Raw genomic sequence first — 25,225 nt, 5'->3', positions numbered from 1 at the left:
ACATGGGGTCCGCTAAAGATTGGAGCCAATTTTTCATTCAAAAAGTCAAATGGCGCTCCTGCGCTTCCAAGCCCTGCCGTGCGCCCAAACAGTGGTTTACCCCCACATTTGAGGTATCAGCGTACTCAGGACAAATTGGACAACAATGTTTGTGATCCAGTTTCTCCTTTTACCCTTGGGAAAATAAAAAAATTGTTGCTAAAAAATCATTTTTGTGACTAAAAAGTTGTTCATTTTTTCCTTCCATGTTGCGTCTGCTGCTGTGAAACACTTGAAGGGTTAATAAACTTCTTGAATGTGGTTTTGATCATCTTGAGGGGTGCAGTTTTTAGTATGGTGTCACTTTTGGGTATTTTTAGCCATATAGACCCCTCAAACTGACTTCAAATGTGAGGTGGTCCCTAAAAAAAATGGTTTTGTAAATTTTGTTGTAAAAATGAGAAATCACTGGTCAAATTTTAACCCTTATAACTTCCTAGCAAAAAAAATGTTTGTTTCTAAAATTGTGCTGATGTAAAGTAGACATGTGGGAAATGTTATTTATTAACTATTTTGTGTCACATAACTCTCTGGTTTAACAGAATAAAAATTCAAAATGTGAAAATTGCGAAATTTTCAAAATTTTTGCCAAATTTCCATTTTTTTCACAAATAAACTCAGAAATTATTGACCTAAATTTACCACTAACATGAAGCCCAATATGTAACGAAAAAATAATCTCAGAACCGCTAGGATCCGTTGAAGCGTTCCTGAGTTATTACATCATAAAGGGACACTGGTCAGAATTGCAAAAAACAGCCAGGTCATTAAGGTCAAAATAGGCTGGGTCATGAAGGGGTTAAAATGACATCCATACGAATTGAGAGCTGTTTTTTGACCTCCTCCAGATTTAATTTACGTCCAAGGGGAGTGAGAGTGAAGTGGACCATTACTGTCCACTGATTGGCTGCAGGGCTTACATGACATAACAATGACGTCGCTGGAATGGCGCTAAAGGTGAGTATAGCTGTTATTTTAAGTAGGGCAATACAGCAATTGAGAAGGGGTTGTCTGGCTAGTGGACAGCCCCTATAAAACTAACATAAAAAAACAAAAGTGTACAGTAAATTGCATGGCAACTTTTGTTTGAGACATCACCATTAATTAGTTACACTGTGGGACTTAATAAGCTTATTTATGCATCCAAGGACAGCTACCCATACTCTTACATAAAAATGACATAGATACATACTTAATAAGATTGAAAAAAACAGGTTCATCAAGTAAAAGCTATAAATCTGCTACGATGATTCAGCAGAAAGCAAAAAATCTTGAAGATGGTCAACTGTTCCATATTATGCAAAACAAAAATAGAAAAAAATAGATAACTCTTGTCTGAAAAAAAAAAGAAAGAAAGAAACCGAGCAAATATTGGGTTTGGAAACTAAACTACAAGCTAGCACAATTAGAGAATGAGCTATAAGAGGTGACTAGCAAATTGTGTAATTTAGTATTTATCAATGAATAAATAATGTTGACAATTATAATCAGTAAATGTGTGACTGACTACATAAAGGAACGGATCCTTCTGTGATTCACACTCCATAGCCACATGAGTTCCTTGTTGTGTGGTTCATCTGGTAACTGCCTGGATGGATACGTGTTCTCTCAAATACTCAGATGAGAACTATTCTATTCTTGAGATACCAAGCCCTTACATCATCTCAGTGTTGAATGTGATGGATTCCTGAACGGGACATTCCATATTGGTGAACCACAGGACACATATAGGTGTGGTAAAGGTTTCATAACATTCATGGATTGTCGAGGGGTGAGCCTTCAATTCTCTGCTGAAAATCAAACACTTATCGTTGCATGTGCAAAATACTATACATCATGGGGATTGTTTAAAAACTGCTTGACTTTATTATAATTATTAAGGGGTTTGTACAGTGAAGAAGAATTATTTTTTAAAGGCAGGGCTCGAACAAGGTATTTTAGTGCACTGTGAGGCAGACATTGTGACTTCTGTCCCCAACCTCTTGGACAATAAGATCCCACTCAATTAAGGCCAAATGATCGGTCCTTTGTAGAAACGAGCAGATCGATTTGTGGAACAACAAATTGTCCAGGTCAGTAGTTTTTTGCTATTGCGAATCTCTGACCATCTGGGATCTCCAGTGCTACCTTTGATTAGCCGGGTTGGTGTGATGTCATCATTGTGGCGAGATGAACAGATGACATTGGGTAAGCTAGGCTAATAAAAAGTTGCAATGGGGAGCCCGGAAGGTAAGAGATTTGCGAGGCTTCTGTCCGTCAGTCAGAGACTACTGCCCATCTCTAGTCTTTTGACCAGTGTCAGGCTTGCATTGAAAAAATGTAAATGTTAAACTAGTGAGAAAAAAAAGCTATACTGGTCAATTAGGGAGAGAGGGGGTGGGGAAAGACAAGGGGTCAGGAACATTCTTCATTGAGGACATGAATTGGATGGTAGAAGCCATAGGGAACTGGAACACAGAAGGGAGCACATGTGAGGGATTTAAGGCTTTACTCCGCTTTCGCACATAACAGACGTAACAGGTGAAAAATGCAAACCCTCCACGCATAAGGGGAAGTAACTGTTAACTCACACAAAGAGGGGAGAAGCCGCAAGGACAACTTGATATTTTTTTATTCACATGGAGTTACAGAAAGGACAGCAGTTGAGAACTATTGCACACTTGTACTGAAGAACTTCAGTTGGGCTGAGTTATGCGCAGTGTTAAACGACCTCCGACCTGAGACATGTTTGTCATTTAATAACCTATTTCCACAGTCTGACCCAGCTTCAGATGTCCACTAAACAACCTGCAATAGATTGTTCAGTGCTCATAGACTGCCATTGTTCTCGGCAGCACAGGTCCTGTTTTCACAGGGTGATGTGCTGCCAAAATTGATATTTTGTGAAAACCAAAATAAGATTTCACCTGATGAGCACTCAAGTGCTTTACTGGTTAGTCGGGTGATCAGCAGCCTGATTAGACAGCACCTCTATCATGAAATAAATGTTCTTATGGTGCATAATAATCTCAAGGTGTAAATGCACCAATATTCCCCAGGAATTCTTTACCAAGCTAATAGACGTTGCAGGGAGACTGTTACTATTTAGCATCTCTCCATGCACTTAGCTCCCTTAGCAGCACTGAGAGTAAACTGCCAGGTCTAATTACTGAAGTTCCAGCTCAGCCCAGGCTTAATCATGGGGGGCCGAGTAAATGCAACAAGAGGTAGTGCCTATGCTGCCTACAAAAGATAGCAGTACCTCCCACTGAAAACTCTCCTTCGTTCCTAGTCACTGTGTTGGGATCTTGTGGAGCCTGCAGAAGCATCCTGGGGTCTCACACAGTGCAGGGCTCAGTGACCCCAGCCTAGAAGTTGATAATTTGCTCACCAGGTTGCCTCCTCCTGCTCACCCTGTATCTGCTCCAGGTATATTAGTAATGGTAGCAGCCTAAAGGCTTATTCACATGTCAGTATTATTCATCAGTGTTTACGGTATATGCCAAAGCCAGGAGTGAAACTTACAGAGAAAAACTGTCATTGAAAGATTAACACCTGTTCTGTGTTTGAGACACTCCTGGTTTTGGCCTACAAATACTGATGAAATACTGATCAAAAATACAGATGTGTGAATAAAGCCCCAGATGAAGTAGTGATACACTGCACTCGGCTTTTCGGGACCACATCATTGAGCCTCAGTGAAATTATGCTCCCCCCACTCTTGCTGTGAGATGGCACCCTTAGTGGGTACCAATCCCTGCCTAACCCTCCTTCAAGCCCTATTTTAAAGGGCTCAACCTGGCTAAAATAAAAAGACTAGATAGTCTCACCATCTTCCACAACTCCAATTCTGACGCTTAACTTGTCTCCAAGTTCTGCCATGACATGCCAGCTGTGCTAATATCTGGCCACCCTGGTGGGCTGCCACAGCCAGTGATTCATGCCATGTAAAGTCTGTCGAAACTAGCCAGAACCTGGTAAGCAATGGAAGAGCAGATGGGGGAGGTGGGGACAATAAGGGCAAGTTTGACCACTTTCTTATTTTTTTTTTTTTAAACCAGTCCAAGCCCATAAAATCTATCCTGTTTTTCCTCACTGGATATATCCATTAAAAACTGGAATGGACGATTGAAACAGCAGTGACAGGAGACAATGGAGTATCAGACACCAAAATAACACTGTGCATTTACAATTAGTTTGTCTATAATGCAGATACAGTGAAGCCAGAAGTTGCACATGGACGCTGCTCCTCTCAAAACTTGATTATTTCAGTCTTTATTTTGTCATGGCAACCAAAATCCCTGAAATTCCTCCAACTTTGAGTGAGCTCTGCAAACAAAACATCCACAATTCAGTGAGAATATTCAGCTGTAATCACATTTGAAAGAAAAAGTATGTTCAATTATTAAGCCTGATGGATGTCTTCTCCTTCCACAATGTCAAACATTGATAACCTGCAATGGTGAGTTGGACCACATATACCTCCCAGAGATACTTTATAACAATTAAAAGGAACCTGTCACCAGGTTTTGCTACCTAATTTGAGCGTAGTTTGATGTAGGTGCAGAGACCATGATTCCAGTGATGTGTCATTTACTGGGCTGCTTGCTGTATATTTGATAAAATCACTGTTTTATCAGCAGATTATCACTTCAGGACTAGTAAACCTGCTGTCAGGTAGTCCTCCATATTCATGAGTTTTGTATAACTCCACCCCCATCACTGATAGGCAGCTTTCTGCCTATACACAGTGTACGCAGAAAGCTGCCAATCAGTGGTGTGGGTGGGATGTATAAAGTTCAACATTCAGAGAACAGGTAAATCTATATCAGATAAAACAGGTTTTAATCAAAATTCCACCAAGCAGCCCAGTAAGGGACACATTGCTAGAGTCAGTGACTCTGCCCCTCCATCATGCTGCTCTCAGATAATTTACCAAAAACCTGTCGACGGATTCCCTTTAACCCCTTAATCCTATATGACGTACTAACCCGTCAAGGTGACCTGGGACTTAATTCCCAGTGATGGAAAAGTACGTCATATGCGATTGGCCGCGCTCACGGGGGGAGTGTGGCCGGGTGTCAGCTGACTATCGCAGCTGACATCTGGCACTATGTGCGAGGAGCTGTCACGGACCGCTCCCAGCACATTAACCCCTGGCACACTGCAACCATGATCGCAGTGTTCTGGCGGTACAGGGAAGCATTGCGCTGGGAGGGGGCTTCCTGCGTGCTTCCCTGAGACGATCGGTACAAGGCGATGTGCTCACCTTGTACCGAGCGTCTCCTCCCTGCAGGCCCCAGATCCAAAATGGCCGCGGGGCTGCATCCGGGTCCTGCAGGGAGGTGGCCTACCAAGTGCCTGCTCAGAGCAAGCGCTGGTAAGCCTGCAGCCCTGCATGTCAGATCGCTGATCTGACACAGTGCTCTGCAAAGTGTCAGATCAGCGATCTGTCACTATACAGTGATGTCCCCCCTGGGACAAATTTAAAAAAAAATTTAAATGTGTAAAAAAAAAAATAAAAAAAAATATTGTTCCCATAAATACATTTCTTTATCTAAATAAAGAAAAAAAAAACAATAAAAGTACACATATTTAGTATCGCCGCATCCGTAACGACCCGACCTATAAAACTTTCCCACTAGTTAACCCCTTCAGTGAACACCGTAAAAAAAAAAAAAACGAGGCAAAAAACAACGCTTTATTATTATACCGCCGAACAAAAAGTGGAATAACACGCAATCAAAAAGACCGATATAAATAACCACACAGCATCATCAGCAAAAAAATAAAAAAGTTATAGTCCTCAGAATAAAGCAATGCAAAAATAATGATTTTTTCTATAAAATAGTTTTTATTGTATAAAAGCGCCAAAACATAAAAAATTATGAAAATGAGGTATCGCTGTAATCATACTGACCCGAAGAATAAAACTGCTTTATCCATTTTACCAAACGTGGAACGGTATAAACGCCGCCCCAAAAGAAATTCATGAATAGCTGGTTTTTGGTCATTCTGCCTCACAAAAATCGGAATAAAAAGCGATCAAAAAATGTCACATGCCCAAAAATGTTACCAATAAAAACGTCAACTCACACAAAAAACAAGACCTCACATGACTCTGTGGACCAAAATGTGGAAAAAGTGTAGGTCTCAAAATGTGGTAACGCAAAAAATATTTTTTGCAATAAAAAGCATCTTTTAGTGTGTGACAGCTGCCAATATAAAAATCCGCTAAAAAACCCGCTATGAAAGTAAATCAAACCCCCCTTCATCACCCCCTTACTTAGGGAAACTTAAAAAAATTGTGTGTCAGGGTTAGGGGTGTGGTTAGGGTTATGGTTGGGATTAGGGTTAGGGGTGTGTTTGGGTTAGGGTTTTAGTTAGAATTGGGGGTTTCCACTGTTTAGGCACATCAGGGGCTCTCCAAACACGACATGGCGTCCGATTTCAATTCCAGCCAATTCTGCGTTGAAAAAGTAAAACAGTGCTCCTTCCCTTCCGAGCTCTCCTGTGCGCCCAAACAGGGGTTTATCCCAACATATGGGGTATCAGCATACTCAGGACAAATTGGACAATCACTATTGGGGTCCAATTTCTCTTGTTACCCTTGGGAAAATAAAAATTTGGGGGGGCTAAAAAACATTTTTGTGGGAAAAAATTAATTTTTATTTTCACGGCTCTGCGTTATAAACTGTAGTGAAACACTTGGGGGTTCAAAGTTCTCACAACACATCTAGACATCACGTGACGCCTGCAGACCAATCCATCTAAGTCTGCATTCCAAATGGCGCTCCTTCCCTTCCGAGGACTGCCATGCGCCCAAACGGTGGTTCCCCCCCACATATGGGGTATAAGCGTACTCAGGACAAATTGGATAACAACTGTTGGGGTCGAATTTCTCCTGTTACCCTTGTGAAAATACAAAACTGGGGGGCTAAAAAATAATTTTAGTGAAAAAAAAAAGAATTTTTATTTTCACGGCTCTGCGTTATAAACTGTAGAGCAGCGCTTACCAACTCAGGACAGCAAGCACTGGGTTGAATCCTAGAGGCAAAGACCCGATGCCTGCTGCTTCTAGGATTCAACCCAGTGCCTGCTGCCCTGAGTTGGTAAGCGCTGCTCTTTACAATTGAGGAAATGCTGTGGGGTGTTCTTTTCCCCCAAATATAAGAATACTTTACTATTCGCGGCTCTCTGCCTGTATGCACATTGTCTCTATGGGCAGCTCGCACCAGTGGATACCTACTTTTTAACTATACTTAGGCACATCTTTGAGTATTGATGTTTTGTACCCACATTTTTCTACATTTTGTAAATTTAATAAAGTACTATTGCTTTTAATCAACCTAGATGCTCCTTTGTTCTCCTTTCTTTTATTTTTTATGCTTCCCATAGTACTAACTGCAATTTGAAATAAATCGACACCCCTTGCTTGTCACAGAGGTGTACGACTACTTGTAAAATACAATATACGTCATGTGTCAACAAGCACTGTCAGAAGCTTCTTACACACTTAGTAACAGAACAGAGACTGCACACATACTTAGACATATTTATTTAGATACTTTTAATGTGAGTGTAACAGTATTTATCGCATAACCACATTATAAGTGCAGACCTCTCAAATTAGGAAATATCACTGCTTGACAAACCCATAATTTTTAACCATCCAGCTTTTTTTTTATTTCAGCCCTGGAGTGGTGCTACTAATCCAAGTTCCTTGACCTTAGTCTTGCACTTACCAGTCACTATCTTTAGATCTTCCTAGCAGCGTTCCGGTCCCGCGCCACTATCTTGTGACTGCAACTTCTCACTGGAAGTCAAAGGTAAAGGTCACAAGCTCTCAACGCAAGTCTATGAGAGCTTCATTCTGGCCTTGTTCTGGCTCTCACAGATTTACATTGAGTTATGACTTATGGATCGCCCAACAAACACTGGAGCGATCTGACAGGTCACAACATGCAGAAGACGACAGGAGCGCTGCTGAGAACAGATGAAGAAGGCAGTTGAGTGAGTATAATCCTAGGGGCAAGGAACTTACAGTAGATTAGTTGCACCACTCCAGAGGTGCAATAAAAAAACTCCAACACTGGAGTGGTGTTTTAAAAATGGTTACTTTTTCGATAAGTGACTCAAGACACAAAATGTATTCTTGATTTACTGTTACATGCAACCAGAATTTAAAATGTCGTCAAATACTGTTGCATTAAACCAAAATACGGTTTGCAAGTCCCTAATTTAGAGGTTGTTGATAAAAGAACATCCAATAAACTGCAGCTTTTTTATAGAATTTGAAAAACTGCCATTTTGTGAAACACTGCTACAGAAAATAATAACTTATTTATTGACTATAAAGGTAAAAAAATAGGCCAAAAGTTGATGTATAAAAAGTTAGATAAACATTTTTATTGCTTTTTGTTTTCCTACATTTCCATATTTGCTTGTTATTTACAAGTCATTACACAATATTGTCAAATGCCACGTCATCCAAAAAGTGTGTCGCCTTGTAAATTTTTACTCTAATTTTTGACGAGAGGGTCCATGAAATCCTCATATTTCACACTATAATAACATTACATTTTGCATGGGGCAAAAAAACGTTTTTGCATGAAAATGATTTGGTCTTTATCACAGCTGCTCCCCTGAACTACAACAATAGGTGTAACAAAAAGTCAAGGAAAATCCTATACTCAATTTTCAAGTTAAGCTACGTATATGGTATTATTCGATTTTTCTCAGCAAACTTCACAGAAAAAAATTGAATGGATGACATTTTGCAGTATATATTAAACTCAGTGTAAGCTAAAAGTGGCACAACAGCTGACATATGTGCTGCTAGTGACACTAGTTATAATGATTTTTCACTAATAAATCAGTAAGGACAAGTCCATTGTATGTATTTCAAAAGAGAAACGTGAACATCTTAGTTCAAAAAGGCTTCGTCTCATTTTACCTTATACAGGTAAGTGTTGCGTTCAAAGAGCAAAGTGTGTCAAACCCGACATTTAAACTGGATTATGTATATTACACAGACGTGTAGGTGCCTGAGACGTTTCCATGAGATTACTAATAATCCAGCCTTCATCTTTAAATACCTGCCATGAATTTAAGAATAACATGAATGATCGGAGCACATGTTCCAGGTAACATATCTCAGTGCAAATGACAAAACAGAAAAATCTAAGTATCAGTTACAAATGTAATGAACATTTTAAGGGTTTATTGACATGTCAATAGAAAGAATATGCAGAAGTATGGAGTCCCGGATATACCGGATCCTGAAGGCTTCTCGTGGTATTTGGCCAAGTCTACCAGTTTACATTCTCTGATGGAATTCTTCCAATCTGGTGATTTGTGTTTCCACTGAACACAAGGTTGCTAAAGGCATCAAGTGAATTATTAATCTATCTGAATACCGACATTCTTCAGATTCTGCTATCCTTGATGAAGTTTATATGAAACATCTGTGAACACAAACATTTTCCCACTTCTTTGCATTTTGGAATGTCTTGGAGAAGGATATCTGTTATAGGGTCAGTAACTCAAACGTAAATGTGCCGGGGCTGTGCTATTTAATCTGTATGGTTAATAATTCTGTCTTCTTTTAGGCCAACTAAAATAGGAACCTCTGCAACACTGACTTAAATGTAAAAGGTATATATTGTTCCACTACAAATAATAATAACAACTATCTACTTTATAACACTAATTATGTTAAGTATTCTTCAACTATTTTCCAACTATTGCCTTATAATGATTTTCTTTCCAAAGATAAAGGAAAAGGTACAAGAGTTGTTTCCAGCTCAAAGAGTTACTAGAAATATAACATGAGGCATATACTTTTCTAGAAGGTATTCAACTCTAAATGTGGCCATACATATTACATAACTGTTGGTCTGAATCCTCAGGCAGTGGCTTATTTTTAGTGAGAAAGAAAAGCATAAGGCATGTTGAAATCCGGCATGCCAACCCAACTCTCCTCTGACATCTGACGAAATTGGTGATGCGCTCATATACATAGGATGAGCCAGGTACATACCGCACTTGTGCCCACTAATGGGCATATGAGCTCAGAAGGTATGCGCCACAGTCAGGATGGCTGTATAGGCCTCCGTCCAACATATGAACCCAATGTATACTGCAAACTATACATTTTCTCCAGGGGCTGTCTTTTTGGGAAAGTGCAGTCTGCTGTGTTTTCCTATATGGTAAAACAAACAGTATACAGATGCACACTGGCCAGGGGGAGGCCAAAAGAACAAACTTTTAGCTTCTATTGACTGGGGGACCAGCGGGAAAAGTTCCCAAATTACACTGTAGGCTAAGTGCACATACACTGTGTGCAATTAGATACAGACACGTCTAAATGGGAGTCTTCAGCTTACATTCATCTAATGTTTATGGCTACATTAAGCAACATTATGCATCTTATCAAGTTTATAATGAGATGCAAAAAGTCAATAAATAGGAAAATAGCTCTTCATAGATTACAATTATTGCTCCCAGGGAACAAAAAATGTTTTTTAAATCCCAGCTAAAATAACAAAATCAATTAATTGGTGAATTCTGCTAACATTTTTAAGAAATTTATAGTCATGAGAACATAGACTTGTTCTGTCCTGATGAATCCACATAGTTAAATACATGTTGCATTTGCAGTGGTAGGTTTAATATCTGAACCTATATGTATACTATAATATGATTACATTTTGAATATAAAAAAGGCATAACGGAAATATATACATGAGGCAAGTTAATTCTCTGTTCTTATATGTTTTTGAAACATTGGTCTCCTTATGCGATACAGACATCTTAATTGTATGGTAAAAGTGTCCTGGAAATGTGGAATTATTTCAGTGCCCCGACAGCAGGCCAAGTCTTCTCAAAGCGTCTTTTCTAGACTCCTCTGAAGAATGACGTCCAGAGAACTGCACTGTGATCCCTTGAGATCGTAAACCTGCAGGTCTTGGCATAGAATAAGTTCTTTTGACTTCCTGATGGTTAATTATCTGTTTTTTCTCTTGTGCAACTTGTATGCTACTATGTGGCTTGTTCCTTTCTAAAGAGGATGTTGGCTCACCTTTGATTATAACAGTTTTCCCCAAAGGAACAAAGTTGCTTGGTTCATTCATCAAGATTTTGCTGATACTCTCATGCTCATTTGACTGACGTCTCTTTGTTTCTGGAGGCAAAATCTTTGATAAATGATCACCATTTGAGACTGGAGATTTGCAGACATCAGGTGAAGGAATTTCAGCTTGAACAGGGATTTCTTTAACTAAGCCAAGCTTAGTAAGAGCCTCGTATCTTGTCTGCTCAGATGGTACATGAAATGACGGCCTCCGTCCCAGTTGTTCATGTCGATTTTTTGAATCAAGTTCATCAGCAAGCAATCCTGGCCCATGTAAATTAGCCAGCATTTGAGCTTTGCGCTCTTGTACATTGACAGCTGCCTTAGCAATAGTTTTGTTATACTGCTTCCCAACTGGTTTAATAATTATGTTGTTTGGAAAACGACTGAGTTTGGCATTTGGTGATCCGGGAAAGATAAAATGTCCTTCATCGATAGGTGATGTACCTACACTTTTTTTCGGCTCAGGTGATTTTTCATCTTTTGGTGACAAGGGTGACATATTTATGTTGTCACTTTTTTTCTCCAATATTTTTTGAGCAATAATGACAGGTGTTGGAACAGCACCAAGTAGTTTCCGATGTTCGGTCGCTTGGTCATGAAGATGCTTCTCAGTGTCCAGTTGTGGAACAGTCACAGGTGAACTTGCTGTCATGGTTGATTGTGAGGTCCAAGAGTCTTTTCGAGTATGATTCCAGCTATTAAGGCTTAGTCCAATTCCAGAGTCTATAGAAAAAAAAGACATTTATATGTGTGAGTAAATTCCTGGGCACTACACAAGGATCAAAGTGAGGAACTTGACAAAAGTCCAGGGCTGAAGCCAACAAGCACATATTGTAAAGAGTAACCTACATTTTACCTGGCTCCATTTATGAAAACTTGAATACATACTAGTTTTACTAACGCTTGAGTAGCCATCAATAATTTACATTAAAAGAACTGAATAGTTCATTTTAATGTTGCTTATTGTTTTAAGAGTATAAAAGTAATTTAGGAAGAATATTTCAACAGCTTACCTTCTGGTGAAGACTCAATGTGGTTATGCTCAGTCTGCACAAGATCGATGATGTCATCAGTGTCAGAGTGGCTATCTTCTGCTGACCTTGGAGAGTAGTAACCAATACTTGAGTTAGCTGAAAATGGTGTTTCTTCAAAGTCATCTTCGAAAGCGTCTAATGTTTCCTCCAAGAACATGAGGGCATTCTTCTCTTCATTTGTTAAGTATTTCATGTTGTCGTCATCCTAATGAAAAAATAAGACAGAACTGATAGCAAGAGGCATCATGGTAAAAGTACACATCTTCTTGTCATGTTATAGCCTTGCTAAGGATGGTCACTGTTAGAGCTTATAATGACAGCTTATAAAACACAATAATGCAACTCAGTGAATTTTATATACAATATACAATGGGTGGTACAAAGAAGGAAACATTCTCTACAAAGGAGATGGTTTATGCATTGAAGTTTACAGATAATTATTAAAGAACTTTACGTATGATTTCCTACATCTTTAACTCCTTCTCCCCCAGCCCATCTTGGTCCCTATGTCAGAGGTCTGTAAAATCCTGTCCTGTCTTAGATGACAGGCTAAGTAATTAAAATTAAAACAAAAAAAGTCATTAAAAAATCCTACATTCAATTATCCTGCACCTGCACTAGGTAACTGTTGTCCAGAACCTACACAAATGCAGATGACGGTCATTGTGTGTTTGTATGGAGGAGGCTGTATGACCTGTCTGGTCACATACTACTATAGCTACAGCCATCTTAGGAACGGGATTGTCATGTGAATGGCAATAAAGTTTGGGGGAGGGGTGGAGGTGGTTTGGTGGCTTCAGGAAAAGAATATAGCACAGAACTTAAAGAAGCACTCCCATCACAGTTTTTATATTCTTAATATATTGCAATCATCATATTATACAGTACAGCACTGTGTACTTAAAATTTTGCCTTTCTACTCAGTTAGTTTTTTTGTTTTCTATTAGTATAAGACATCACGTGATTAAAACAGACTAGTTGAATTCTTCTAACCTCTATGTAGAAATAGGAAGTTCATTTTCCCTGCATGAGTCATCATTAGAACTACAATTCTATATCACTGAAAAGTCTCTGGCAGCCCACCTCCACCTCCTCTTCAACTACTGACCCAGCTACTCCATTCCTCCCCCCGTGAGGGAATGTGTAAGTACACAGTGCAATATAATAATATGATGGTTGCAATATATTAAAAGTTAAAAACTTTAATGTGAGTGCTTCTTTCAAAGATGCATATATTAGTAAGTGGTTATTGGTTAACATTAGCCATAACATGATCAATTATTTCAATTGCAAAATTCCCCTGGTTTCCTATTTCTATAACAATACAGATGACCTAACACATCAGATTAACGTCAGATGAATTTGCTGATTTAGGCAGGGACTGGGTAGCTAATGTGTATGGGGGTGTCCTAACTGTCCCAACATACCCAATCCTTTGTTTCACTTAGGCTAAACGAGTGCCAGAAGTAGTTCTGCATGTGACTGGGGAAGCCTGGAGGAGTAGCGGGTCAACCAAATTACCAAAAGGTCAACACCTATCTAAGATGTATGGCCAACTCTAGATATGTCATATTAAAAAATGGAGTAAACTAAATATGTTTGAGAACAGACACAAAGAGCACCAACTTCTTAAAATAATAAACAAATAACCCACTTCTTTCACGGCTCTCCACATAACAGATTGGGAAAGAATGAAATACTTTCTGCCGACTGTACTACAATTACCAACAGAATATATTGTTGACTTTGCCACTGATCAAAATGGACTGCATAGTGAAGAAAACATTTTCTAGTAGAGTTGTTAGGTCATAGTCAGTACTGGTGCAACATTGTTTCTTCTGATCCAACTCACACTGCACCCTACAATGTACTTGTGCTCAACAGTATAGCCATATAGCCATACATAATTGTTAGGGCTCACTCACATGAGCGTATAACATGGGTGAGTGCTATCGATGTTTTATCGGATAGCACTCAGCCCAATGTTATACTTTTGGGCAGTGCTGACTAAAAAATAAAAAATCGCAGCATGCTGACAGTGCATCATAATTGGACCATGTGCACCCATAGAAATCTATGGGTGCGTATAAAACATCAGACTGCACTGCTGACACAAAAAAAATATAAGATGGAGAAATTAAGTTCTCCAACTTCCCCACACTGTGCTGTGATTTTCTCATGGAATCGAATCACAGGAAACTGACACTCAGTTCAAACTCTGACCAGAGTTTGATCAGAGTGTCATTACTATACCTGGCATGAATGTTGCATTAGAGAAGATAGAGCAGTTTGACAGCAGCCTTACTATTTAACACTCAAGTGATTTCTGGCCAAGTTGTACAAGTTTTCCTATTCTGTTGTTTGGTTGAGTTAGGCCTGGCTTGTCAATCTCCACAAGAAAAAATGTTACCCCTTGGATCCCAGTCTTAAGCCTCTCACCTAGCGAATTCAGATTTCATACTTTGCACTGACGAGGGGCAAAACCCTGAGACACAGTGTCTGCAAATTGAGATTCCGGTTTGGCTTTTATTCCAAGTCATATGGCAATACTCGTTAAAGGGTCGATAATGACTTTTAGGATTGCTATTTCCAATAGGTGGCACTAACGTTAAAGTCCTCTTCCTATCTTAAGAGGCAATTTGCAAGTGCAAAATTTGCCAAGCAAACATGAAAACATTGGTTTGTAATATACATTTCAATTAATGTCACCACAATAAATTAAAAACTGGAAGAAAAAGAGATCTGATAATAATTTAGCATTGAAAGGGCAGAGAGAAGGAAGTAGGGTAATAAGTCAGGAGGCCACCAGCCTGTGACAAGTGGAAGAAAACAGTGTTTTACAGCACAATACGAGCCATGTAGCGCATTTTGTTAATTAGTGGCTAGGGTTGCACATTCCTTTTAAGGCTTTGTTGCTACTCTAAGAACAGTGGTTTATCACGTACACACAATCTGGATATCACCGGTTATTTATAGCTAAATTCCATGCATAGGTGAACGACAATGACATAACTAACTAACGTGTCTCATTATTCTTATTATGAGTAAGCAAATGATTACCAAATGATTTACAAAAATCATGATTAAGGATGGCATATACTTGGGTTGGTTGTTTGGGGGGGGAGTTGGGGTTCAAGTGTTTTGATTTGGATGTCTTGTTACTCTTTTCTGTAAAATGTTTTAAAATCAATAAAATGTACTGGATTAAAAAACAAAAGAATTACAAACTTTGTGAACAAATCTTCATAATTAACTCTTGGCATTTATAAAAAAACAAATCTTCTTAATGCACACACAGCGGATTTCACAGCAAATCTACGGCAAAATCCGCAACATAAATTGTTATGCTACAGATATAAAATTCATGGATGACTTCATGCAGTGTGTGGATAAGATTTGTTAAAGTCCTATACACTTTGCTACTACTGTAATATGCTTGAAATTTTCTGTCTGCAAATCAGGATTTCGATCAGCCTTATGCCGTATTATATGGCTATGGCCTTTTTTTATATTTAGTTTAAACTATAGCATAATTGATATTATAACAATAATAACATGACTGAATGCAAGACTAAGCCATTATGCAATGTTAATTTATTCCATTATACAATCATTAAACGTCAGAAGGTCTAATGGCGGTATGGAAAAAACAGGTTATGCAAATGAAACTGTTAATCAATGTCAACTGAAGAAAATGTAAGTCACCTTGTAGTCTATATATACTACAAGTGAATAAAATGGATAAACATTCTCCAAGAAAAACTTATATAATAACAAAAAAAGCTGCTACTATACTAACCAGTCCAGAATGTGAGATGGAGTTCCTTCCAAAGGCCAGATCAGTGAAGACCCCTGGAAGTAAAATACAGTGGGGGCCACTGAGCCATATGATACGTAGCTAAATGACTCCGGAGTCCGGACATAAACATTATCCATTGTTCGCTCAACCTCAGGATATCTTCTTGTTAGCAGCACAAGCAAATGCAATGGCTCCATACAGGAGAAAAGATGGCTGTCTCTTAAGATATACACATTTTATCAGTTGATGACTGAACGTTCACTTGACAGGCCAGTCTCTCTCCCGACTTTTTCATACAGATGAGCTAAGTGTACCTACAGTATCTTCATGTGTTGACAACAATGAGGAAGGAGATAAGTGATGCCAAACTACGTTTATAACAAAAAGGTTGGCCACTGTAATCTATCTGCTGAGAGTCCAGAAACCCATATACACATAAAGGTACCGTCACATTTAGCGACGCTGCAGCGATCTAGACAACGATCCCGATCGCTGCAGCGTCGCTGTGTGGTCGCTGGAGAGCTGTCACACAGACAGCTCTCCAGCGACCAACTATGCGAAGTCCCCTGGTAACCAGGGTAAACATCAGGTTACTAAGCGCAGGGCCGCGCTTAGTAACCCGATGTTTACCCTGGTTACCAGCGTAAACGTAAAAAAACCCAAACACTACATACTTACATTCCGGTGTCTGCCCCCCGGCGCTGTGCTTCTCTGCACTGTGTAAGCGCCAGCCGGAAAGCACAGCGGTGACGTCACCGCTGTGCTCTGCTTTCCGGCCGGCCGGCGCTTACACAGTGCAGAGAAGCACAGCGCCGGGGGACAGACACCGGAATGTAAGTATGTAGTGTTTTTTTTTTTTTTACGTTTACGCTGGTAACCAGGGTAAACATCGGGTTACTAAGCGCGGCCCTGCACTTAGTAACCCGATGTTTACCCTGATTACCAGTGAAGACATCGCTGAATCCGCGTCACACACGCCGACTCAGCAATGTCTGCGGGAGATCCAGCGACGAAATAAAGTTCTGGCCTTTCTGCTCCGACCAACGATGGCACAGCAGGATCCTGATCGCTGCTGCCTGTCAAACTCAACGATATCGCTAGCCAGGACGCTGCAACGTCACGGATCGCTAGCGATATCGTTCAGTGTGAAGGTACCTTAAGGCAGTCAACCGCTCCTCCTAGAATCAGCAGTTTGTCCAACTTTCATCTATATTTGAGCTAATATATTAATAGGATATATATACCGTATATACTCGAGTATAAGCCGAGGCACCTAATTTTGCCACGGAAAACTGGGTAAGCTTATTGACTCGAGTATAAGCCGGGTATGTATTGTCCCCTCATCCCTGTCCTGCTATATGTGGCTCCCCCATCCTGTTCTGCTCTGTGTGGCTCCTCCTGTTGTATGCATGGCTGCCCCGTCCCCTCCTTGTATGCGTGGCTCCCCGTCCCATCTTGTATGCATGGCTCGGCTCCCCCATCCCATCCTTGTATGCATGGCTCTCCTGTCCCATCCTTGTAATCATGGCTCCCCTGTCCCATCTTGTATGTATAGTCGGCTCCCCCCGTCCAATCTTGTATGCATGGCTCGGCTCCCCCCATCCCATCTGGTATGAATGGCTCGGCTTCCCCCATCTCATCTGGTATGCATGGCTTGGCTCCCCCCGCCCCATCTTGTATGCATGGCTCGGCTCCCCCATCCCATCCTTGTATGCATGGCTCCCCTGTCCCATACTTGTAATCGTGGCTCCCCTGTCCCATCTTGTATGTATAGTCGGCTCCCCCCCGTCCAATCTTGTATGCATGGCTCGGCTCCCCCCGTCCCATCTGGTATGAATGGCTCGGCTTCCCCCATCCCATCTGGTATGCATGGCTTGGCTCCCCCCGCCCCATCTTGTATGCATGGCTCGGCTCCCCATCCCATCCTTGTATGCTCGGTTCTCCCCATTCCATCTTGTATGCATGGCTCGGCTCAGCTCCCACCCCCATCCTCCCGTCATACTCACCCTCCTCGCGTGATCGCTGCACATCCTTGCATCTCTGTTGTCTCGGCGCAGCAGCTATTCCAGTGCTGAGCGGTCACGTGGTACCGCTCATTAAGGTAATGAATATGCACTCCACGCCTATGGGAGTGGAGACACGTGAATATTCATTACCTTAATGAGCGGTACCACGTGACCACTCAGCACAGGAAGCACTGACGCACTGGAACAACCGAGATGCAGGAATGTTCAGCGACAGAGCAAGGAGGGTGAGTATGATGCAACAGCCGCCGGCTCCTGCCGCTGCTCTGCCAGTCCCCTCCCCACTGGCTTTCTGGGCCATGACTTGCATATAAGCCGAGGGGGGTGTTTTTAGCACAAAAAATGTGCTGAATATCTCGGCTTATACAAGAGTAGACACTGTATATATATCCATAGATATATACACACAAATTTGCACAGTACTTTATATCTGTAGAATGGAAGCCTAAAAGTGCAACGCTCTCTCCCCTCTGTACCTGTCTTTCACGGTTCATTTGCTAACCATATTTTATATTTGTATTTTATATGTAATCCCTTCTCATGACAGCACCATGGAATCAATGGTGCTCTAAAAATAAATAATAATCTATATGCAGAACCTAGTAAAAAAAAACCAAAAAGAACAATTAACCTGCAGCAAGCAAATAAATAAAAAGCAATAGATCAGCTTACACAGTGAGGTAAACTACAAGAGTTACGTAGCATACCGATTGTGTACACCTTGTCGCGGTGGGATGGCTTTTATGCTCTTTTCATCAAAATAGTGTCTACTAAGTGTCCTATGTTATTTACATGTACTATTTCTATTTATTTGTTTGCTTACTGCAGGTTATTTTCTCATTTATTTTTATCCTAGGTCCTCTCTGTTAAATGGCCACAGTGTGAATGTGCATCTATCTCCCAATATCTTGGAGAATTAACCACAGATCTACTGTGTTTTTGTCTCTTGTGCAAACACTTCTGTCTGTTCATGTAATCCCACACAGACTCAATGATGTTGGGATCAGGGCGCTGTGAGGGCCATATATCATCATTTCTAGGATGCCTTGTTTTTCTTTAGGCTGAAGATAGTTCTTAATGACATTGGCTGTATGTTTGGGATTATAGTTCCAATGCAGAATAAATTTGGAGCCAGCAATAATCCTAACCAAATCCGTAACTAAACCTGCAAGAATCCTCCACCATGATTCACTAGACACTGATTATTGCATTGCTCTCTAGCCCTGCGCAGAACAAACTGCCTTCTGTTCAAGACAAATATTTAAAATTTGGAGTCATAAATCCAGAGCACCTGCTGCCATTTTTCTGCACCCCATATATTTTTGTGCATAGTTGAGTTGCTTAGCCTTATTTCCATGTCAAAGGTATGTCTTTTGACCACAATTCTTCCAAGAAGACCACTTCTGGCTAGACTTCTACAGGCAGCATATGGACAGTGGCATACCGCCAATGGTAGTTGGCGATTGTTATGGGGCCCAACAGGTGAGGGGGCCTGGTGCGGTCCGGTGTCTGTGTGCCTTTGATTAAATGTTAGTATCGCCTCGTCCTCAGAACTCTCCTCCTACTCAGCCTCCGGCTCCACAGCCTGGCTGGATTTGCATAAGCAACCAGGCCTCCTGACTGACATAGCTTTCTAGCCAGAGAGGAGTTGTACACAGGGCCTGGAAGCCATTAGTTGTAAAGTGATGAACGAGGAGCGCTGCCTGTGGGAATGTAGTACTAAAATTAACTTAATTTTAAGGTGTCCCCTTGCCACCTCCCTACTTTTTTTGTGTGCAAAAAAAAAAAAAAGCATCCAGCTACTTGGGAAAGGAGGATAACTATTCTGGATGCACAGATTGCACATTACAGAGGGAGGGGGTGGGGGATAAATATCTGGATGCAAGTTGTGCACATTATCCTCCCTCTTATAATCTTATAATGTGCAAACTTAGCATCCAGATATTTATCCCCTCCCACAGCAATGTACAAACTGTACATCCAGATATTTAAATCACCTCCCCCCAGTAATGCACAAACTGTGCATTCAGATATTTACCACCCCCCTCTCTCCTATACACACCTCTGTAAAAAGCTTGAAGGGGATAATGTGTAAAATGTGCATCCAGCTATTTACAATGTGTGTGTCAACCCTGTTCAAGTGTACAGCACTCTGAAATTAAAGGGATTGTTCAGACTTTAGCTACAAGTCTGCAGTCACTCTATGGAGTTGCAGACTTGTGAATTCTCACATCGTGTGCACTGCGTGCTGTGAGGATTCTCCGGGAGTGGGTGGGCACATAACCACAAGTATGGGATTGGAATACATGCCATCACAAGCCGTCTAGATGAGTGTTGCCTGGCTCAATTCAAGTGAATTGAGCGAAGCTGGACACAGTCTAGTCAGAATGTGGCCGGGAGTATGCATAGCATATACTTACAAGCATATGACTACTTTAATTAGAAATAAAAATCTAATTGTCCATTTCAGGGCAATCTCTTTCTTGGACAATCTTTGGCCTATAACTAACGAACACATACTTGAAATTAAGAGCACTCGTTGATTATTTTATTATTATTGGATCTTATTTTGGAGGTGGAGGAAGGGGGCTATTCAGACTTTTTCTCTAGGGCCTAATGATTTCTATGGACCCCCCCTGCAGATGACTGTAGCTGGGTCTCACTGGTTGCTGCCGGTTCTGAGCTGATGGCACTGCTGGACATTTTTTGCTTTCTAATGGAAGTAAGCATGATGCATCTTTCATCTGCTGCACTAAGTTCCATTGGCTGACCAATGCATCTAACGTTCTCACCTTTGCCTATTTTGGGTGTGTCTTCAAAATAATTTGAACAGCTCATCTTGATTTGCCAAGCCTGGTTTGAAAAATGTGCTTGGAGAGAGACATTACTGATGTAGTATAACTACCTCGTGTCTCATTGCTGTGCTTGGTCTTTATCTGGTGTATGAACTGTGGCAAGACCGTCTTCCACAACACAACTTTTCAATCGTAGCAGGTTATATATATATATATATATATATATATATATATATATATATATATATATATATATATACACACACACATAAAAAAAACTTCCTTCTCACCCCCCCTCTTCTGGACAGGGGGCTCAGATATTGCTCCTGGGATCTGTTGTAGCCATTCTTCCAACTTAGGGGTCACTGCTCCAAGAGCTCCTATCACCTCTGGAATCACTGTTGCCTGCACCTTCCATATCGTCTCCAGTTCTCCTTTGAGGCCCTGGTATTTCTCCAGCTTCTCATATTCCTTCTTTCTGATGTTGCTGTCACTTGGCACTGCCACATCTATTATCATTGCTATCTTCTGATCCTTGTCTACTATCACAATGTCTGGTTGGTTAGCCAACATCTGCTTAACCGTCTGGATCTTGAAGTCCCACAGGATTTTAGCCCTTTCATTATCCACCACTTTCTCTGGGGACTCCCACTTGGACTTAGCCCATATGCTATAGAGATGTTTCTGTATACAATCCCTGCTACTTGGTTGTGGCGTTCGATATACGTTGTTCCCGCTTGCATTTTGCATCCTGCCTCTATGTGTTGAACGGTTTCTGAGGTTTCTTTGCATAGTCTGCACCTTGGGTCTTGTCTTATGTGGTAGATTCCTGCTTCTATGGATCTGGTACTTAGTGCTTGCTCTTGTGCGGCTATGTTTAGTGCCTCTGGGCTGTCTCGGACTCCCGCTTTCTCCAGCCATTGGTAGTATTTCTCCATGTCAGCCACCTCTATTATCTATCGATGGTACGTCCTATGCAGCAGCTTGTCTTGCTACGGCGCTTCATGTTCCTGTTCTTCCGTCCAGATCTGTTGTTGTTGCTGCCTTAGGCTTTCTCTCAGCATTACATCTTTTGGTGCCATTTTCCTGATGTATTCCTGGATACTCCTTGTTTCATCCGTGATGGTGGCTTGGATGCTTATCAAGCCTCGACCACCCTCCTGTCTGTTGGTATACAATCTTAGTGTGTTAGTCTTAGGCTACTTTCACATTAGCGTCGTTCGACGCACGTCGCAATGCGTCGTTATGCAGAAAAAACGTATCCTGCAAAGTTGCCCGCACGATGCGGTTTTTCTCCATAGACTTTCATTAGCGACGCATTGCGACGGAGTGCCACACGTCGCAACCGTCGTGCGACGGTTGCGTCATGTTTTGGCGGACCTTCGGCACAAAAAAAGTTACATGTAACTTTTTTTGCACGTCGTGTCCTCCATTTTCGACCGTGCATGCGCGGCCGAAACTCCGCCCCCTCCTCCCCAGAACTTGCAATGGGGCAGCATAAGCATCGTAAGACTGCTTCCGCTGCCCACGTCGGGCATTACTTTCACAACGTGCGTCGGCACTTCGGGCCAACGCGTAGCGATGGCCCCGTGCCGACGCTAGTGTGAAAGAAGCCTTAGGTTGGAGACCTCCATGCATTGTGAGGAGCTTTAGTGTCTTCACATCTGCAGCTTCCATCTCTTCTTTTGGCCAGCACACTATGCCAGCAGGGTATCTGATAACTGGCAAGGCATATGTATTGATGGCATGCATTTTATTCTTCCCATTGAGCTGGCTCTTCAGGACCTGTCTTACCCTTTGATGGTATGGTATGGTATGTTGCTGCTTTCCTTGCCTCCTCCTCATGGTTACCATATCCCTGTGGGATGCCGAGGTACTTGTAGCATGTCTGTACATCGGCTATATGTCCGGCTGGAAATTCCACTCCATCAGTCTTGATTACCTTACCTCTCTCTATTACCAACCGGCCGCACTTCTCCAGTCCGAAGGACATCCCAGTGTCTTCACTGTAGATCCTTGTCAGGTGGATCAGTGAATTGGTATCTCGTTCGTTTTTCGCATACAGCTTGATGTCATCCATGTAGAGAAGGTGACTGATGGTGCTTCCACTCTTGAACTTGTATCCATAGCCAGACTCTGTAATTATCTAACTGAGGGGGTTCAAGCCTATGCAGAACAGCAATGGGGACAGTGCATCACCTTGGTATATGCCGCATTTGATGGTCACTTGAGCTAGTTGTCTTGAGTTGACTTCCAATGTTGTTCTCCATTGCCCCATTGAGTTTCTGAGAAAGGTTCTTAATTTCTTGTTGACATTGCAGAAAGCCAAGCATTCACAGATCAATATGTGTGGCATTGAGTCATAGGCTTTCCTGAAGTCAATCCAGGCTGTGCTGAGATTAGTCTATCTGGATCTTGAGTCTTGAGCAACTGCTCTATCTACTAGGAGCTGGTACTTAGAGCCTCTGGTGTCGGTCCCAATGCCTTTCTGCACGCAATTCATGTACTGGTTCATATGGTTCTGTAGCTTGATGGCTATGATGCCTGACAGGAGTTTCCATGTTGTTGTAAGGCAGGTTATTGGGCAGTAATTCAGCAACAATATTGCATGTCCATAAGGGATCGAATGTATGCAATATTGTTACTGAAGAAATCTGGAACTTTTTAATGGATAAATAAAAGGCATATTTTAATCTACCATTGGACTGATTGCTGGAGAAACGAAAAGTTTCTTATATATATATAATATATATATATATATATATATATATACAGTTAGGTCCATATATATTTGGACAGAGACAACATTTTTCTAATTTTGGTTATAGACATTACCACAGTGAATTTTAAACAAAACAATTCAGATGCAGTTGAAGTTCAGACTTTCAGCTTTCATTTGAGGGTATCCACAATAAAATTGGATGAAGGGTTTAGGAGTTTCAGCTCCTTAACATGTGCGACCCTGTTTTTAAAGGGACCAAAAGTAATTGGACAATTGACTCCAAGGCTATTTCATGAACAGGTGTGGGCAATCCCTTCGTTATGTCATTCTCAATTAAGCAGATAAAAGGCCTGGAGTTGATTTGAGATGTGGTGCTTGCATTTGGAAGGTTTTGCTGTGAAGTAAACATGTGGTCAAAGGAGCTCTCCATGCAAGTGAAACAAGCCATCCTTAAGCTGCGAAAACAGAAAAAAACAAGCCGAGAAATTGCTACAATATTAGGAGTGGCAAAATCTACAGTTTGGTACATCCTGAGAAAGAAAGAAAGCACTGGTGAACTCATCAATGCAAAAAGACCTGGGCGTCCATGGAAGACAACAGTGGTGGAGGATAGAAGAATAATCTCCATGGTGAAGAGAAACCCCTTCACAACAGCCAACCAAGTGAACAACACTCTCCAGGAGGTAGGCGTATCAATATCCAAATCTACCATAAAGAGAAGACTGCATGAAAGTAAATACAGAGGGTTCACTGCACGGTGCAAGCCACTCATAAGAATCAAGAATAAAAAGGCTAGACTGGACTTTGCTATAAAACATCTAAAAAAGACAGCACAGTTCTGGAAGAACATTCTTTGGACAGATGAAACCATGATCAACCTCTACCAGAATGATGGAAAGCGAAAAGTATGGCGAAGGCGTGGTCCAGCTCATGATCCAAAGCATACCACATCATCTGTAAAACACGGCGGAGGCAGTGTGATGGCTTGGGCATGCATGGCTGCCAGTGGCACTGGGTCACTAGTGTTTATTGATGATGTGACACAGGACAGAAGCAGCCGAATGAATTCTGAGGTATTCAGAGCCACACTGTGTGCTCAGATCCAGCCAAATGCAGCCAAACTGATTGGTCGTCGTTTCATCCTACAGATAGACAATGACCCAAAACATGAAGCCAAAGCAACCCAGGAGTTATTTAAATCAAAGAAGTGGAATATTCTTGAATGGCCAGGTCAGTCACCTGATCTCAACCAAATTGAGCATGCATTTCACTTGTTAAAGACTAAACTTCAGACAGAAAGGCCCACAAACAAACAGCAACTGAAAACCACCGCAGTGAAGGCCTGACAGAGCATCAAAAAGGAGGAAACACAGCGTCTGGTGATGTCCATGAGTTCAAGACTTCAGGCAGTCATTGCCAGCCAAGGGTTTTCAACCAAGTACTAAAAATGAACATTTTATTTAAAATTATTGAATCTGTCCAATTACTTTTGGTCCTTTTAAAAACAGGGTGGCACATGTTAAGGAGCTGAAACTCTTAAACCCTTCATCCGATTTTAATGTGGATACCCTCAAATGAAAGCTGAAAGTCTGAATTTCAACTGCATCTGAATTGTTTTGTTTAAAATTCATTGTGGTAATGTTTATAACCAAAACTAGAAAAATGTTGTCTCTGTCCAAATATATATGGACCTAAC

The 25,225-nt window shown here is 41.2% G+C and overlaps 1 protein-coding gene across 1 annotated transcript in view; it reads right to left on the bottom strand.

Annotated features, from left to right (window-relative positions):
* Nucleotides 1-8,397: 8,397 nt before the first annotated feature.
* Nucleotides 8,398-25,225, bottom strand: part of PROSER2 (proline and serine rich 2) — a 50,346-nt gene continuing 33,518 nt past the window's right edge. The window contains exons 3-4 of the mRNA XM_077264575.1: nucleotides 12,169-12,394; nucleotides 8,398-11,878 (exon numbers count right to left, since the gene is read on the bottom strand). Of these exons, the coding sequence (XP_077120690.1) occupies nucleotides 10,875-11,878; nucleotides 12,169-12,394 (1,230 nt within the window). The 3' untranslated portion in view covers nucleotides 8,398-10,874. The remainder of the gene's footprint in view (nucleotides 11,879-12,168; nucleotides 12,395-25,225) is intronic.

Source organism: Ranitomeya variabilis, chromosome 5 (genome assembly GCF_051348905.1).
Source record: "Ranitomeya variabilis isolate aRanVar5 chromosome 5, aRanVar5.hap1, whole genome shotgun sequence".
NCBI classification, from domain to species: Eukaryota; Metazoa; Chordata; class Amphibia; order Anura; family Dendrobatidae; genus Ranitomeya; species Ranitomeya variabilis.
This window is presented reverse-complemented; position numbering and strand designations above follow the sequence as displayed.